The 16991-nt window shown below is 41.2% G+C and overlaps 1 protein-coding gene across 1 annotated transcript; it reads right to left on the reverse strand.

Moving 5' to 3' along the window:
- Positions 1–1398: 1398 nt before the first annotated feature.
- LOC126604892 (uncharacterized) lies at positions 1399–2882 on the reverse strand. The gene has a single exon (XM_050272218.1). It carries the CDS (start codon positions 2727–2729, stop codon positions 1653–1655), a length of 1077 nt encoding a protein of 358 aa, XP_050128175.1. The 5' UTR covers positions 2730–2882; the 3' UTR covers positions 1399–1652.
- Between the last annotated feature and the right edge of the window lie 14109 nt (positions 2883–16991).

Consider the following 16991-nt stretch of genomic DNA (forward strand, 5'->3'; position numbering starts at 1 on the left):
TGAAACCAGTAAAGTTTATGCAACTGTATGAGTTACGAATCACCGCAATGGCTTGTAGTCTTACATGTACCAAGTAGATATTATTGCTTTAACCTTACACCTCCCTCTAGAGTCTGTAAACAACTAATATGTCTTCCACATTCAGTAGGATGTCTAGCGGTCAACCCTTTATAGCCTACGGGTTTCTGGTTTAGCCTATTAGATGTTCAAAATCAAACTGAACTTACAAAATCACTTTACACTATTACCACATAACAGTATGAAGCATAGCTAACTAGCATACTTCAGCAGCTGCAGCAAAATCAGTCGCTCAATTCATTCATAACAGAGGATGCAGTAGCTGCTATCACGCAGCCGCTGCTACTATAGAAGTAATTATACAATGTATGGAGTGAAGATTATTCCTAGAAGTACATCGAGACGGAAGATGTGGAAATGGAAATGGATAAATAATCACTCGGTTATTGACTGGTTGGACTGGTTAGAATTGCCTGACTGAAAGGGAATTTAAGCAGTACTTGCAATTCGACAGCTCTACGCTACGCACTTTAGCCTCTGTTCATTTATTTGGGTAGACACAATTTTGGTGACTGCGTTTTGATACAAAATCACTACTGTCATTGTTTTAGTTTTCCAGTATTGGTCAAGGGGGTTCTCAGTTAGCAATTACGTCCAATTTGTAACTTCCATTAATTGAATTAACAGTTTAGGGGATTAGATATCATTTTACCTAATGGGTTGAATACTCATTGACATATGATCTGATACAAAGCAACGCTTGGAAATTCTCTATCTGTATCTTCGATTCAAAGTTATAATTCTAACTTTCTTTCCTTTCTAATCGAATGTTTTAATTTGGTAAATTCATATTCTAGGTTCAATTCAATTGACATAAGTGACATAAGTTCAATGGTGGACTTAAATTGCTACCGGAGTCAATTACCGTGACAAAATTGGTAACAACAAAATGACAATGATCAAGCATGATTCCCAGTCATAACAATGGGATCAAAATTGTGTTTTACCCTATTTAATTTAAGTCTTCTTGTTTGTCTGTCAACTTCTGCATTCTGTTACCTATTGAATATCACACAATAACTACCTTAGCAAAAGAACAATTACAAACATTATCGTCAACAGAAAATCATACAACTCAAAGTGTTAAAAACAAGGTCTCAGTTATGTTGGTAGAAGTGAACCGAGAAACTCGTACAAACTAAAACGCCTAAGATGGTTCAGCTAATCAGCTAACCCGATCAGACATGTCCCAACAGAATGTACATGTGCATTCATTCAATATCACCGAACACACCAACAATATATATCCGAACACGACAACAAGAACAAGAGGCTCAATAGACAGGTTGAAAACGCTTAATGAAACGACATTGGGCAAAATACAGAACAAGGATATTACTGATTACACATCAACTACAAAATCTATAAATGCAGTCAGTTTCATAACTTAAGAAGAGAACATCCGAACATCTACAACCAACAATTACATTCTAAAGAAAAATCAACAACAGCAAAAGTAAAGACTGTAAAGAGTTACCTTCCGAGTTTTCGAAACTCAGCAGCTTCAAAAAACCAACCTAAAAATTTCTCTCTGCCAGTCCTAAAGCATTCCATTACAACGAGTCTTCTTCTGCTCATGCATACTTCTTGGGTCGTCCTCTCTTCTTCGGAATCCGATTAGTCCCCAATCCCGGGGTCCCATCCGAAACATCCACCACTCCACCTGAATTCGGCACCACGGGCACCGCCGGGGGCACTGACGCTGCAGTCACCGAAGTTTTACTCTGCGGGGTTGTAAAGACAGGTGGCATCCAATTGGGAAAGGCCGCAGTGGCTGCGGCCGTGGACTTACCCTTCGCCCCGCTCCCGCCAACAAATCCCATCGGAAAAAACCCCCAACAGCAGTAGTAAGCCTCCTGTCCCTGCACCACTGGCGGCAAATTCGGCACAACAACCGCCTCAAACCCTCTCTTACAATTCTGACACCTCAAACAGCAGCTCTCGTAAACCCTAGGGTACTCGTACAGCACGTAACAGTACGGGCAAGTCGTCCAGAAAGTCGACAATCTCGACCTCGGCTGCTGCTGGCCGTCGTTTCCCACCCCGGCGTCGGTTCGGGCCCGGCTGTCCCGCCGCACCGGCAATTTGTTCGAAATCGAAGAGCCGAGATCGATCCGGCTGAACGGCCCCAGCTCGTTGTCGTAAATCTGCTTCTTGGCCGGATCGGACAGAACCGCCCATGCATCGGCTACGAGCTTGAACGCGTGCTCGGCGTAGGCGTACTTGTTCTTGTCCGGGTGGAGGAGTAACGCTAGCCGTCGGTAAGATTTCTTGATGTGATCGAGGTCGTCGGATCGGCGATCGGACAGGAGAACGGCGTACCAGTCGGGGTGGTTGTTGACGCGTTTGTCGGCGGCTAAGAGCACATCGGCGACGGCCAAGATCTGATCTGAGCCCTCCAGCAACGGCTCGGTCTCCTGAGCTAGAATTGCGAAGTCGCGGCAGCTGCTGAGATCCCGGCTGTGTAGAAGCTTCTCGGCGATTCCGAGCAACCGCTCGGCTTCTACCCTGTTTGGATCCATGGATTCCCTGGCTTCGGAATTCTGGGAAAAGCAAATGCCAAATGCCAAATACCGAAATGGGGAAATTGGAAGCGGAGATGTTTCTACTTCCACTTGCAGAGTGTTATTGATTGGGTCTAGATTTTGCATTCAATGGCAGGGAATTTTAGAGCTCGATTACTTTTGGTACGGGCTGTTTTCGTCATTTAATAAATAATAAAATATGGCATGATCGTCTCTCCCTTCGCTGACGCACTGTTTTCGAATCGGAATCGGGACTATGGAAATGGTGGGCGTAAAACAAAGTGCACGGAAGCGTGAGAGTTGTCTAGTTCATGTGGTTTCACGGTATTTTTTCTATTTCATACGCTTCTGTTTATTTTGACATTGTGATTATAAAAATTCAAAAAAAAATTAAATTAAATCGTGCAAATTTATATTTTGAAGAATAATGTCAGGGAGATCAATTCTGTAAACCAAATGATGCGGATTTTGATGATTGGATTATTACTTAATTATTTATTAACGTTTTTATTTTCTATTGATGACACATCATTTAGTTTGCAAATTAGGAGTTTTAACAAAACACTCCCGGTACTGTTAACTTTTAACGAAAAACCACATTTTTACCTTTAACTGTCACTATTCACTATACATTTAAAAAGAGATTTTCATTAAAAATGAAGTTTTTTTTTTTTTTACTTTTCGTTAGTTTTCATGTGCAAATTTGGTTTAAAAATTTAGTCTTCCTAGCATTACCCTATTTTGAAAGACCATGACCCAATGTCATTACTCTAATTACTACTACCTTCTTCAGATCAAGAAATTGGGAATGTAACAACACCGCACTTCTTAAGAGCAACTCCAGCGTATCAAGGCCCCTTAGGGCAACATGCAATTGAATAGCCCCCAGTGAACAGTAATTGTCTTTAATGAACAGTAATTGCATTTTGCATCTCTACCTTTAAACTGAATAGCCATGGCAATATGCAATAAAATATTAATATTTTTTTATTTTATAAAATAATAAAAAAATAATTTTATTTCAAATTTCCGATATGATTTTTAATCGGTCTCGTTGTACCACGTTTCATTAAATAAGAAATTACAACCCAAAATATTTGAGAAAATATAAAATTGTGGTGTAAGGTGGAAGATAATGATAAGATATTTATAGAAAAATTAAATCTTTTTTTTTCTGATTTTTTATTAATTGTTTACATTTTTTTAATTTTTTATTAATTGTTTATTGCTTTTTTACATTTTTTTATTAATTTTTACAATTTTTATTAATTTTATAACGTGATTGGCCTCAGGCTCTCGGGCCACCAATTCGAGCCGGGCCTTTAACTTGGGCCCCCCCTCAGCCCACACGCCCGCACGGGCTGAAGCAAATAGCTAGGGCTATTGGGTCAAAAAAGTCATCGGTCCATCGGGCTATATGTCCCGTTGGAGTTGCTCAAAGGGACCATAGTTTATAACTAGTCTAAATCAACTCTCATCTAGGTTAGGCTTAAAAGGATGTAGCATGATCATGCTTACAATAGATGACTTGGGGAACATGAATTTTCCTGAGTCGAAGTAAGACGTATCGGAATACAAGTGCATACTAAGTCTGGTCATGGGCTAACTAGCTTCGATTGGGCTCGGCTGTACAAAGGGAAAAACGATGCCACCACACCCTGTTGGGCTCCAAAATGGTTGGCAAGGCCGGCAAATCTTATTGAGAATGACAATGCTTGCTCCGTAAGATACAAGATTTATTTCGATTGACTATTTTCTTATAATTTTGGATAGTCCTACAATCTACGGATTGACTTAAGACTCAAGTAATCACAATCCTACAAAGAAATAAATATTTATTACTAGATATCTGCTAGGATTCTTTCGGATTTATAAAGATTCACTATCCTAAAAGGTCTCCCATGACTAGTATAAATATACCCTCAAATGGATTAACATGGTAACACATATTTTGCTTTCATATTCGCTATATTGCCTACTTCTTAAGTTCTAAGATATTTACACTAACTTGACCGTTAGAGAACCCTTGGATAGTACCTAACGGGTGCCTAATGAATTCACGATTTGTTTCTATTTCTTGCATGAAGCAATCCTAATTCGGTCAAAGACGCTCTTTCGACTCTGGAGCAGCCCATGGTGATTTTGACCAAGGTTACGCAAGTTGTTGACAACTTTCAGAAGATCTATAAGGCTAGTCAGGCAGAAAGCCGCACCGACTTCGTCGACATAGAGAGATGGACGAAGGCCTTGGATAATGCTTGCGGAACTAACCCATATACCCAAATTTCAGTCTCGGAATTCAGGTTCTGAGTACATCAACTCTAGAAGGACACCTGCTTGAAACTCCTCCTTCAGTCTCAACGAAAAAAGCCTGCTCTTAATTAGCCCCCCGGAGCAGCGTAGCGATCGAATTGTCACTCACACGACTAAAGGCGGGGTCCGTAATCAATAGTACCTCAGACATTCAGGCACTACAATAGTTTATCTTGTATTGCACAGGCACCCTAACTTCGATGAGCTGGAATCCTCTAAGGACCATGAGCTCGCAAACCTCTAAATCGCGATAACTTTAAGGACGCTTTGAGAGATGCTCAAAACCAAGTCTCAAGTAAGGTTTTTGCAAAGGTCAAAAGTCTTATTTCCTCCGCCATAAAGGCCATTCTTCCTCCGAAAAAAGTTTACTTTGCCCCAATTCAAGGGTTACCGCAGAAATTCCGATCTGGACAACCACATCATGCATTATCGGATCGTTATGTATAGCAACACTGTGTGGATGTGCAAGATTTTTCCTTCCATTATTGAAGAACCTGCTATGAGATGGTATTCAGAGTTGCCTTCACGCTCAGTTAGCAACTTTGAGACATTAGCTAAAGATTTACTGTAAACTTCTTTGCGTACCGAGACGTTAAAAAATGCCACGAAGTTATGTTTAGCATGAAGCCCCAATCTAAACACGAAAGTGTAAGAAACTACCTTGAATGATTCTGAGCAAATTAAGCTAAAGTAGAAAGGCCTGATGAGAAGCTCGTTGTCATGGCTTTCAAGGGAGGACTTTATGGGTGCGTTTGTTGCACCAGACTGTCTCAGACTGGACTAGCTTTAGGGATAAAGCTGGACTAGCTTAAACTAGACTAAGCTGAACTAGCTTAGTGAAGCGTTTGGTGCAGTGTCGGACTAGAAAGCAGGATAATGAAAACAGTAATGTCACCAGTTTCTCTTCGTGATTATACATCGTATATTATAAGTCATAACCTTTGCTGCTGAACAACTTTAAAGTAATTTTCATACAGGTATCTCCAAGATAAATAAAAACAAAGGAATTAGAATTCTCTGCTTCGAATGATTAACTCATGGAATCGTGCCATGTGAAGGAGATTAAACCTGACGTTATGTCATTAACAACTTTCGTGTGATTATTAACCCATGAAAAAGGGAAGGCAGAATTCAAGCAAATGGGTCATTCAACAGGTTCGACTATTAAGCTTTTACGGTAAAGAATTTGAAGAGAAAATTGACAGCAGCCAAACACGGGCATATGATGCATATGCTTAGGAGTCAAGACTATGTTTCCGCCCCAGTCTCAGCAAATGAAGCATCAGTTGCAGAAGTCTGGGCTTCGAATAGCTTCGCTTGGCGTTCTGTATGTTCTCTTTCACACGAAGTGATTCCCATTATAATGTCAAGCATGGTACCTGTTGTGCCGAAGAACACAAGCGGTGCTAAAGTTTCCTTTTTATCCCCACTGGAATCGCTAACAAAGCCCCTGCTACGGAGAAAACCCAAGTGCCCATTGCGCTGCAAATAGCCATGCACAACATCATTCAACTGCACTTTAAGCTAGCAAATAAATCATAATAAACTTAAATGGGAAAGATTGTATCTACGATGCCAAAGAGAAGTACGGCTTGTGAACCATAAGGTGAAATTTGTCATGCTCTAATGAAGTTGAGTGATGTGTTGCTGGTTTAGCCAGATTTTTCTGATAAACACATAATTTCTCTCTTTCGTGTAACGGCATGGGTCAATGAGACAATTAAAACAATTAAATTGAGTAAAAACCTCTGCAGGATTGCGAACCATAAAATTGTGGAAGAAGACATCACAGAAACTGTGTATGGAGTCCAATGAGTCAATAACTAATACTGACAGGAGCAAAAACATGCTTGAATCACTTGTACAAGTTTTAGTAGACAGGTCTAAACTCTCCATGATAACTAGAAGTCACTATAGTCAAATGTACAAGTATCCTGGTTTATAACAAAATCTTAAAGTTCAACACGAACTTGGTGATCTCCTAGCGCCACGGGGATTTGTTAATATCAATTTGTTTGATATTCCTTTTGATAGGTGAACTCCACAACAACAACAACAACAACAACAACAACAAGGCCTTTTCCCACTAAGTGGGGTCGGCTATATGAATCCTAGAATGCCATTGTGCTCGGTTTTGTGTCATGTCCTCCGTTAGATCCAAGTACTCTAAGTCTTTTCTTAGGGTCTCTTCCAAAGTTTTCCTAGGTCTTCCTCTACCCCTTCGGCCCTGAACCTCTATCCCGTAGTCACATCTTCGAACCGGAGAGTCAGTAGGCCTTCTTTGCACATGTCCAAACCCATTTTGTGTACGTATTGATGCTTCACCGCCCAACATTCTGTGTCATACAGCATCGCCGGCCTTATTGCTGTCCTATAAAATTTTCCCTTGAGCTTTAGTGGCCTACGACGGTCACACAACACGCCGGATGCACTCTTCCACTTCATCCATCCAGCTTGTATTCTATGGTTGAGATCTCCATCTAATTCTCCGTTCTTTTGCAAGATAGATCCTAGGTAGCGAAAACGGTCACTCTTTGGTATTTCCTGATCTCCGATCCTCACCCCTAACTCATTTTGGCCTCCATTTGCACTGAACTTGCACTCCATATATTCTGTCTTTGATCGGCTTAGGCGAAGACCTTTAGATTCCAACACTTCTCTCCAAAGGTTAAGCTTCGCATTTACCCCTCCTGAGTTTCATCTATCAACACTATATCGTTTGCGAAAAGCATACACCAAGGAATATCATCTTGAATATGTCCTGTTAACTCATCCATTACCAACGCAAAAAGGTAAGGACTTAAGGATTGTTGATGCACAAAATCAGTGAGGACTTTGGTACAACAGAAAGTATTAAGTTTGTGATCTTTGCTAGATTGCTCTGGTCATTAGTGTGGATAAGTAGGTAAATGGATAGAGACAGGAAAGCAAACACAAGATGTACGTGGTTCACCCAGATTGGCTACGTCCACGGAGTAGAGGAGTTCTCATTAATTGTGAAGGGTTTACACAAGTACATAGGTTCAAGCTCTCCCTTAGTGAGTACAAGTGAATGATTTAGTACAAATGACATAGGTTCAAGCTCTTGTCTTCACTTGCCTTATCTGTCTCATAGGTAGATGTGACATCTTCTCTGGAAGTACTTTTCCTCCATCCAGGGGTGGTATCTTTAACTGGTGGAGATGCACAAGGTAATGTATCAATTTCACTTGAAGCTTACTTGTAGTTTCAGGCTTGGTCAAGCACGATACAAACCATGTAGTAGGAGTTCCCCAAGTCGCTGAGCTAGGGGATCTGCTGAAAGAGGCGACAGACAAGGTAAGCAATCAGAGTTCCAAGCAATCAGTCCCAGATCAGAAGTTTGATTTCGAGTTCCGGCTGATTGTTCTCATTCTCCCTATCTTGCAGGCAGCATGAAGGATAAAGAGAAGAAAATGAGAATAGATGATATGAGATACTTTTGCTTTTGAAGAAGTAACTTTCCACAGGCTTATTTTTGAACTGGGCTGGAGGATTTTCTGGTTTCCTCCAGAGTATAAGGCCGACTAAAGAATTTGAAGGTCAAAACAAGTCCATCAAATCTAGAGTACGGTCGACCCTGCTGATATGGGATACTTTTGCTGTTGACAAAGTAGTGGATGTATCGGCACGTGTTCTGTTACGCTTGTCTCTAAATGCTTCCTTGTATCCTTCTCACTTTCCCTATCTGTTCCTCAGGCAGATGTGGTATCTTCTCTGGAAGCATAAGATGTTGAAGATGAGTACTCGAGAGCAATGCCAGGTAAGTAATCAGGTAAGGCGTTCCAGGCAGTCAGTTCCTGACTAGAAGCTTGATTCCAAGTGCTGACTGATTGCTCTCTTTCTCCTTGTCTTACAGGTAAGAATAAGGTCAAAGGCAAAGACAAGGAAAAAGCATGATATATGATACTCTTGCCTTTAACCCTGATGATATGAGATATTCTTGCTCTGGTGTAGCTTGTTTGCAGAGGGATTATCGGGGGGAAAGAAAGCTGAGTATTTCGAGAGGCTTCATTGGGAGTGCCCTCTCAGATATGAGGAAGGGTTGAGCATTTTTGCAGGTCTGCCTGTCTGTTGAGGATGGAGGTCGACATATATAGGAGTTTCCCTAACAACAAGTAGTAATGCTATTCATTTACCCTGCTTGGTCATAGCACGGTAGTGGGAGCTGCCAGTTTCACGTGTGTCAGAGCACTTTGAAAAAGTGGTCTGTGGTATCTGGAAAGCTGATGTTGCGTGTGAAGATTACAGACAAGCTTTATCTAAGGAGATCTGGCTCTCGAAGTTGAGAAAACGGTGCCTCTTCGGTTTTCGAACAAGCAATCCTGTCGGGGATCTGGCTCTCGAGATTCGGAGAACGGTGCCTCTTCGATTTTTGAAAGAGCAATCCTGTTGGGAGACTGGCTCTCGAGATTCGGAGAGCGGTGTCTCTTCGATTTTTGAGAAAGTAATCATGTTGGGAGTCTGGCTCTCGAGATTCGGAGGACGGTGCCTCTTCGATTTTGGAGCAAGCAATCTTGTTGGGAGTGTTTTCTCGAATGTGAGTAAAGGTTGGGCATGTTTGCTAGTCTACCTTGCCACAGAGCACAGAGGTTGACACATAGGGACTTTCCAATTATCCAGCAGTGGTGCTGTTCCTTTACCCTTGTGGGTAATAATATGGTAGCTAGACCTTCAAAATTTATGTGTCTAAACTTTGTTAGTGTTGTTTCTTTGCTATTCTTTTACCCTTCTTGGTCATAGCGATGTAGTGGGAGCTGCAAGCTTCACGTGTCTAAACTTTGTCAGAGATCTTTGGTAAGGTTATCTGTGGTACCCATGAGCTGATGGTGCGTGTGTAAAGTGGATGATTGAACAGTAAGATTCACGTGCTTTCTACTTCACCAGAAATCTTCAACAGAATGCCCGTAATTTCAGCAAAGCTAAGTGTGCATGTGATAGGTGCTGACAAGGCTGAGAAAAGCAGGTGCCTCTTCGATTTCTGAGATCGGCCCTCGTGGTCTCTGAGCAGCCTAGCTTTTGAAAAAGCAAACGCGTCTTCGATTTCTGAGATCGACCTTCGTGGTCTTTGAGCAGCCCAGCTTTTGAGAAAGCAAACGCCTTTTCGATTTCTGAGATTGGCCCTCATGGTCTCTGAGCAGCCCAGCTTTTGAGAAAGCAAACGCCTCTTCGATTTCTGGGCAGGCGCCTCTTCGATTTCTGAAGCTCCGTCGAGTGCAGATTTTTATAGAGGCTGGCATTAAGTTCCAAAGCACACTTGAATCTTCACCAGTAGAAGCTTCATTCTTGCACTTCTAAGATCTTGATTTGTCCGACCTTTTCTCTCTTCAACACCTTTGAAAATGTTTGGCCCCTCCGACCGTCGTTTTGACTTGAACTTTGTTGAAGAGGCAGCCACGCCTTCTCCAGACAACATATGGCGCCCATCCTTCTTATCCCCTACTGGTCCTCTTACCGTTGGGGATTCCGTGATGAAGAATGATATGACTGCTGTGGTGGTGGCCAGGAACCTTCTCACTCCCAAAGATAACAGACTACTTTCCAAACGGTTTGATGAGTTGGCTGTTAAGGATTCTCTGGCTCTAAGTGTTCAGTGTGCAGGTTTTGTGTCTAATATGGCCCAACGTCTATTTGCTCGAACCCGCCAAGTTGAATCATTGGCGGCTAAAGTGATGAGTCTCAAACAGGAGATTAGAGGGCTCAAGCATGAGAATAAACAGTTGCACCGGCTCGCACATGACTATGCTACAAACATGAAGAGGAAGCTTGACCAGATGAAGGAATCTGATGGTCAGGTTTTACTTGATCATCAGCGGTTTGTGGGTTTGTTCCAAAGGCATTTATTGCCTTCATCTTCTGGGGCTGTACCGCGTAATGAAGCTCCAAATGATCAACCTCTGATGCCTCCTCCTTCTAGGGTTCTGTCCAGTACTGAGGCTTCGAATGATCCCCCTCTGGTGCCTTTTCTTTCTGGGGCTCTACCGACTGCTGAGACTTCTCCTAAGCAACCTTTGTGAAGGCTCCCTCTTGTTTGTTTATTTTGACTCATATATATGTACATATTTGTAACTTATCGGAGATATCAATAAATAAGCTTTGCTTCATTTCAACGTATTGTGTTAAATACACCAAAGCCTTCTTCACTGAGTGGGGTCGGCTATATGAATCTTAGAACACCATTGTGCTCGGTCATGTGTCATGTCCTCCGTTAGATCCAAATACTCTAAGTCTTTTCTTAGAGTCTCTTCTAAAGTTTTCCTAGGTCTTCCTCTACCCCTTCGGCCCTGAACCTCTGTCCCGTAGTCGTATCTTCTAACCAGAGCGTCAGTAGGCCTTCTTTGCACATGTCCAAACCACCGTAACCGATTTTCTCTCAATTTTCCTACAATTTCGGCTACTCATACTTTACCTCGGATATCCTCATTCCTAATCTTATCCTTTCTCGTGTGCCCACACATCCAACGAAGCATCCTCATCTCCACTACACCCATTTTGTGTACGTGTTGATGCTTCACCGCCCAACATTCTGTGCCATACAGCATCACCGGCCTTATTGTCATCCTATAAAATTTTCCCTTGAGCTTTAGTGGCATACGGCGGTCACACAACACGCCGGATGCACTCTTCCACTTCATCCATCCAACTTGTATTCTATGGTTGAGATCTCCATCTAATTCTCCGTTCTTTTGCAAGATAGATCCTAAGTAGCGAAAACGATCGCTCTTTGGTATTTCCTGATCTCTGATCCTCACCCCTAACTCATTTTGGCCTCCATTTGCACTGAACTTGCACTCCATATATTCTGTTTTTGATCGGCTTAGGTGAAGACCTTTAGATTCCAACACTTCTCTCCAAAGGTTAAGCTTCGCATTTACTCCTTCCTGAGTTTCATCTATCAACACTATATCATCTGCGAAAAGCATACACCAAGGAATATCATCTTGAATATGTCCTGTTAACTCATCCATTACCAACGCAAAAAAGTAAGGACTTAAGGATGAGCCTTGATGTATAAAATTATAATAATTAAATTGTCCAAGATATGCACAGCTTAAGAGTATCTGAATAACAAAGAAAAACTTTTGGATCAAAATAATAGAACATCTATGGTGATGTGCAACAAGCAGAACCTTCCAATAAGATAAATCCGTTGATGAAAGCTTCAGAAAACGATTACTCACAAAATTTTCCAAAGAGAAGCTTCCAATATGTTAAATATTCACTAGAAAACAAGCGGCACCCTCAAGGGCTCAAGAAATGGTTTTCCTTCTAGGTCTGGAGCTGAAGAAACGGTTAAATATTCGAATACAAAGCTCGAAAAATATCAAGTATGATCAGAACAGGTAGAGAGGCTTCTTCTTCAATCTTAGCTCATCGCATAATTGTTCAACATATCCAATCCAACTAGATACCCCGTCATTGCCAATACAATACCAGTCATCATGGACATGATACATTCCTAATTCACCACTAAGATCTCCATAAAAGGGTGAATTTCTCACACATTCCACTCGAACAACCATAAAAATTGAAAACATCCATAAGCTGCGAATGGATTCCCGAATGTCAAATTCTTAATAAGTATATCCAAAAAACAAGCTGCAGTCAGTGACCCAATGTCGTTCTACTAAATTTGATAATTATGAATGTTGGATTATAGTTAATCACCAAAAACCCTAAAGAAACTAAAAAATCCCATTGAAATGCATAAACAAAACCGAAAGGAATGAACAAAAATCAATTGAATTTGGAAAATTGATAAAGTACCCATTGAAATGCAAGGCAAATGAAGCTCACCTGATCAGACCATCGCCAGTGATACAGGTCCGTCGTCGATTGTTTATAGGGCGAAGGTGCGAAGGGACGAGGAGCAAGCTGCAATTGCTGCGATTGATGCGCGAAGGTGCGAAGGAGAAGGGAGATGATGAGATTAGAGGGCGGCTTAGCCGTCCTCTCCGAATCGAGGGGCCTCGCAAAGACCCATTAGCAAGGGACTCAGTCGAGGCTAGTCCCTACTAATCCCATTAAACTTAGTCCGGGTAGGAAACAAACATAGGACTAGACTAAAACTTAGTCCAATCCAGTTTAGTGAAAGACAGTGAGTCCAAACAAACACACCCTGTGTCCACTCTCACTTGTGCCAGAAACTGAAGAAGAAGAAGTACAACTATGCAACGCTCGAGGAGTTTGACGATGAGACAAGCAAAGACGATGAGGCCCAAAAGAAGGATCTAGTTTGACCAGGACAAGAAATCTGAACGACACAAAATATGCGTGATACTCCGCCACCTCTTCCTCCTTATCAGCATGACAAGAGAAGACGGAAATATAAGCCAACTTTGTTCGAATTAACCTAAGCAGTATACTACTTTGGAAACTTTAATTAACAACATCCATCATACCATCAAGGATAAGCTTAACCTGAAAAAGCCAAAACCTTTTCCTGATTACTTGGCGAAGAGGAGACTAAATGATTATTTCTCCTTTCATTTTAAAGCACCTGACATACTAATCATATGCTCCAGGATCACATTTAAAAGTTGATTTACTGGGGTTACTATTAGAACAAAATTTGCTTAGATCCGCGGACAGAGACGAGATCATTCAGATTTGCCCATAATCTCCGAAAATGGAAGAATGGGGTTGATTGGGGAAGGGAGTATGGTTGAAACCAAATTGGACTGCCTACATATCTTTGAGAGAGAGAGAATCAAACTATATGTGTAGTTTTGAGAAAGAATAGTGTGATGTGTAATACATCGTGAATCATCCTCAACGAATAGCCTATGGCATGCAGTAATGAGATAAGTTTTCCATGGGTGTGTTTACATGTATATGGTGGCATGGATTTAAGATGAGTTCATGTTAGGTGTAGAGAGAATATATGTGTAGTAGTCTTTTAGAGGAGATGATGAATCTAGAGAAGGTCTTTTCAGTTATGATTGATTGATTAATTGATCTCCCTCGATAAATGACCAAGCTAGGGTATTTATGTAGATCTTCAAAGTCCTTGTGGGGAGAGTTATCCCAATGAAATTCGGAGCCTATCTATGAGAGATTCTAAGATAAGATATCCAATTCTCCTAGGATTACGATTGCGTTGCCTAATCTCAAAGATATCTTACTTTGACTTAAAGTAGGGTTTCCTTACTTGAGAGACAAGAAATGCATATTGTGGAATGGTTGTTTGACTATGCCTTTGACTAATAAGCCCGTTGGAATAGCTTACTCTGATTCTGACTAGAAAACCTAACTAGTCAGACTGTTTGAACTTCATGAGCTATGGGCATTCTTCTTATCACCCAATATTTAATACTATTAGGGAATATTGAATGCTATTATGATTCTATAAAATATGTAATCTTGGTTTCCTTTTTGTCTAAATGAATGGAACTATGCCACGTATAAATAGAAAACCAAACTAAGAGGTAGTTCTCTAGAACGATTAGGTTTTGACGGTAAAAAGATACGGTTTCAATTTTTCACATTCTTCTCCTTTACAAGGTGGCTCTGCAAGTCCAGGTCCTGCGTATATGAACTTTACAAGTCACACTATCAATCAATGACATATTGCAAAAATCCATCAAAAAGTTCTTAGGACAAATCTATGATTCAAATCTTCAAAACAAAAACGCAACCCAATATATAAGGTATATTACATAAAACTACCTCAATTATTGGGTCAGTCACAGTTTCATACCTCATCTTTAAAAAATTTCAATGTCATACCTCATCTACAAATTTTTTACAATTTCATACATTCCGTCAATTTTCTGTCAATTTTTCCGTGAAATAGTGACATAGCTTAAAAAAATTAATAAAATATTAAAAAACTAAAAAAAAATTCATTTTTAATTTTTTTTTTTGCACGGGGACCCACCCCGTACCCTTTCTTCCCTGTCCCTTTCCTCCCCCACTTCTCTTTCTCGCGGTGCCTATAACCCCCTTTCTTCCCCATCCCGTCTTCCTCAAACCCAAAATCAACCAAATACCATCTCAAACCCAGATCCCACTCCCCACTGCCATACCATCCTAAACCCAGATCCCACTTCCCGCTACCATTCTTCGGCACATCCCTCAGTGCACCCACTCCTCCCTCACCTCCCCAACGCCCTCCTCCGTAGCCACTCTTCGCCACATCCAATAAATCCGCCAAAACCCTTACCCCAGAAACCCTCTGAAACTCTTCCTTGCTCTCCTCATACCCGGCCACCTGCGCAATCACCGCCATAGCGTCCTCCGCGTCGTATAGGAGCAAAGATATTTGAGGGTTTGGAGGGGCAGAGGAAGAGGGCAAAAGTGGTACTAAAGCAGAGAAAGGGTCGGTTGACCCAATTTGGTGAATGCGGAGTTGGAATCAAAGAGGGAGTCGGTCGATAGCGGTGTGGACAGAGTGAAGGAGGGAGGGAGTTAAGCGATGGCATGGTGCGGGTGAGGTGGGTGATCGGCACGAGGGGAAAGGAGGGAAGGAGGTAGTGATCGGCACAGAAGATATGAGATGGGTGGGATCTAGTGAGGGAGGGTGCAGACGGGGTCAACGAGGTCAGGTTAGGGGGTGAAGGTGATGAGATGGAGAAGGGATCCAAGGTTAAGGTTGGGGCCGACGAAGCTGTTGTTGCAACATGAAAGGGATAAAGAATACGGGAGGAAAAAGGATGGCGGATGAAAAAAACCCAAGTGGGTTAGGGGGTTTTGGGCACGGCAAGAGAGAGAAGTGGGGGAGGAAAGAGAGGGGGAAGAAAGGGTACGGGGTGGGTCCCCATGCAAAAATAAAATTTAAAAATGATTTTTTTAAAGTTTTTAAATATTTAATTAATTTTTTAATATTTAATTAATTTTTTAAGCCATGTCACTATTTAACGGAAAAATTGACAGAAAATTGACGGAAGGTATGAAGTTGTGAAAAATTCGTAGATGAGGTATGACATTGAAATTTTTTAAAGATGGGGTATGAAACTGTAACTGACACAATAGTTCATGTAGTTTTATGTAATTTACCTCAATATCTAATACCAAGAACTCGAGGCAGTTGAGTTCGATGTGATCTGAGAGCTGTCTTCAAAATCGAGACTAGCGAGCTGTTCTAGGCAGCTGCCTAATCCCTTTGTTGATGTTTCTCCTTATTCTAGCTTAATCACGATGACTAGTCACCGTCAAGGTCGATTTTTAAAACCCTAGTCGTAAGTACTATATACATCAACATATATATTTGTATAAAGATTTATGAATGTATGGAAGATGAAATTTCTCTGAACTATTTTCATGGATGATAGTTAGATAGAGTAAGTTTTTGTAAACACTAAAATTCTGTATCCAATGAAACGAGAACATGTGTACAAAGTAAACTTGTATTGATTTGAATTTGTAGGTTACAATCTATGTTTACAATTTTCCTCTAAGTCAGTCTTCAAATTTGATGTAGAGTCTTCAAATTTGATGTAGATGCGTGATTGTTGATCCAAAGGCCGCGATAACTTGATCTCGGATGAACGATTACTTCAAGTTTTGAGCTTGAAAACAACGCGGATGATCTTCACCTCAAGGGTGCGGCAAAGGTAGTGTTTGATGTCAGATTTCGTTACTTCAAGGGTCTTGGAGACTTGATCTTGAAACGAACATTGCTACAAGTTTATAAGCTTGCAACAAAGTCTTGAAGGAATTAGCATGAGCGCTTGTTGATTCTTCAAAGGAGTGCTTCAGCTTTGGTCGAGAGAAAGCTTCGGCTTTGGTTGAATGTTCTTCGAAGAGAGCTTTGGCAACGTATAAGTCTTCAAGGTTTGGCAGAGGTTCTTCTGTGTAGAGATTTTCCGACCCCCATGCTTGTGGGAGGACCTTGTATTTATAGGCTTCTCAAAGCTTGCCTTTGGGTGGATTTGGCTTTGATTTATGTCCTAATTTGTCCATGGGAGAATTTAGGCATGTTTTGTGTCTTAATTTCAGCCACTTTACTCCTTTGGCCGAAATTATGAAGCCTTGTTGCCTATTTTGTGAGCAATCTTCAATTCTTGCTTGTTTTATGAAGATGTCTTAACTTTCTTTCCGGTTTTATGACCAGTC

Source organism: Malus sylvestris, chromosome 15 (genome assembly GCF_916048215.2).
Source record: "Malus sylvestris chromosome 15, drMalSylv7.2, whole genome shotgun sequence".
In the NCBI taxonomy this organism is placed as follows: Eukaryota; Viridiplantae; Streptophyta; class Magnoliopsida; order Rosales; family Rosaceae; genus Malus; species Malus sylvestris.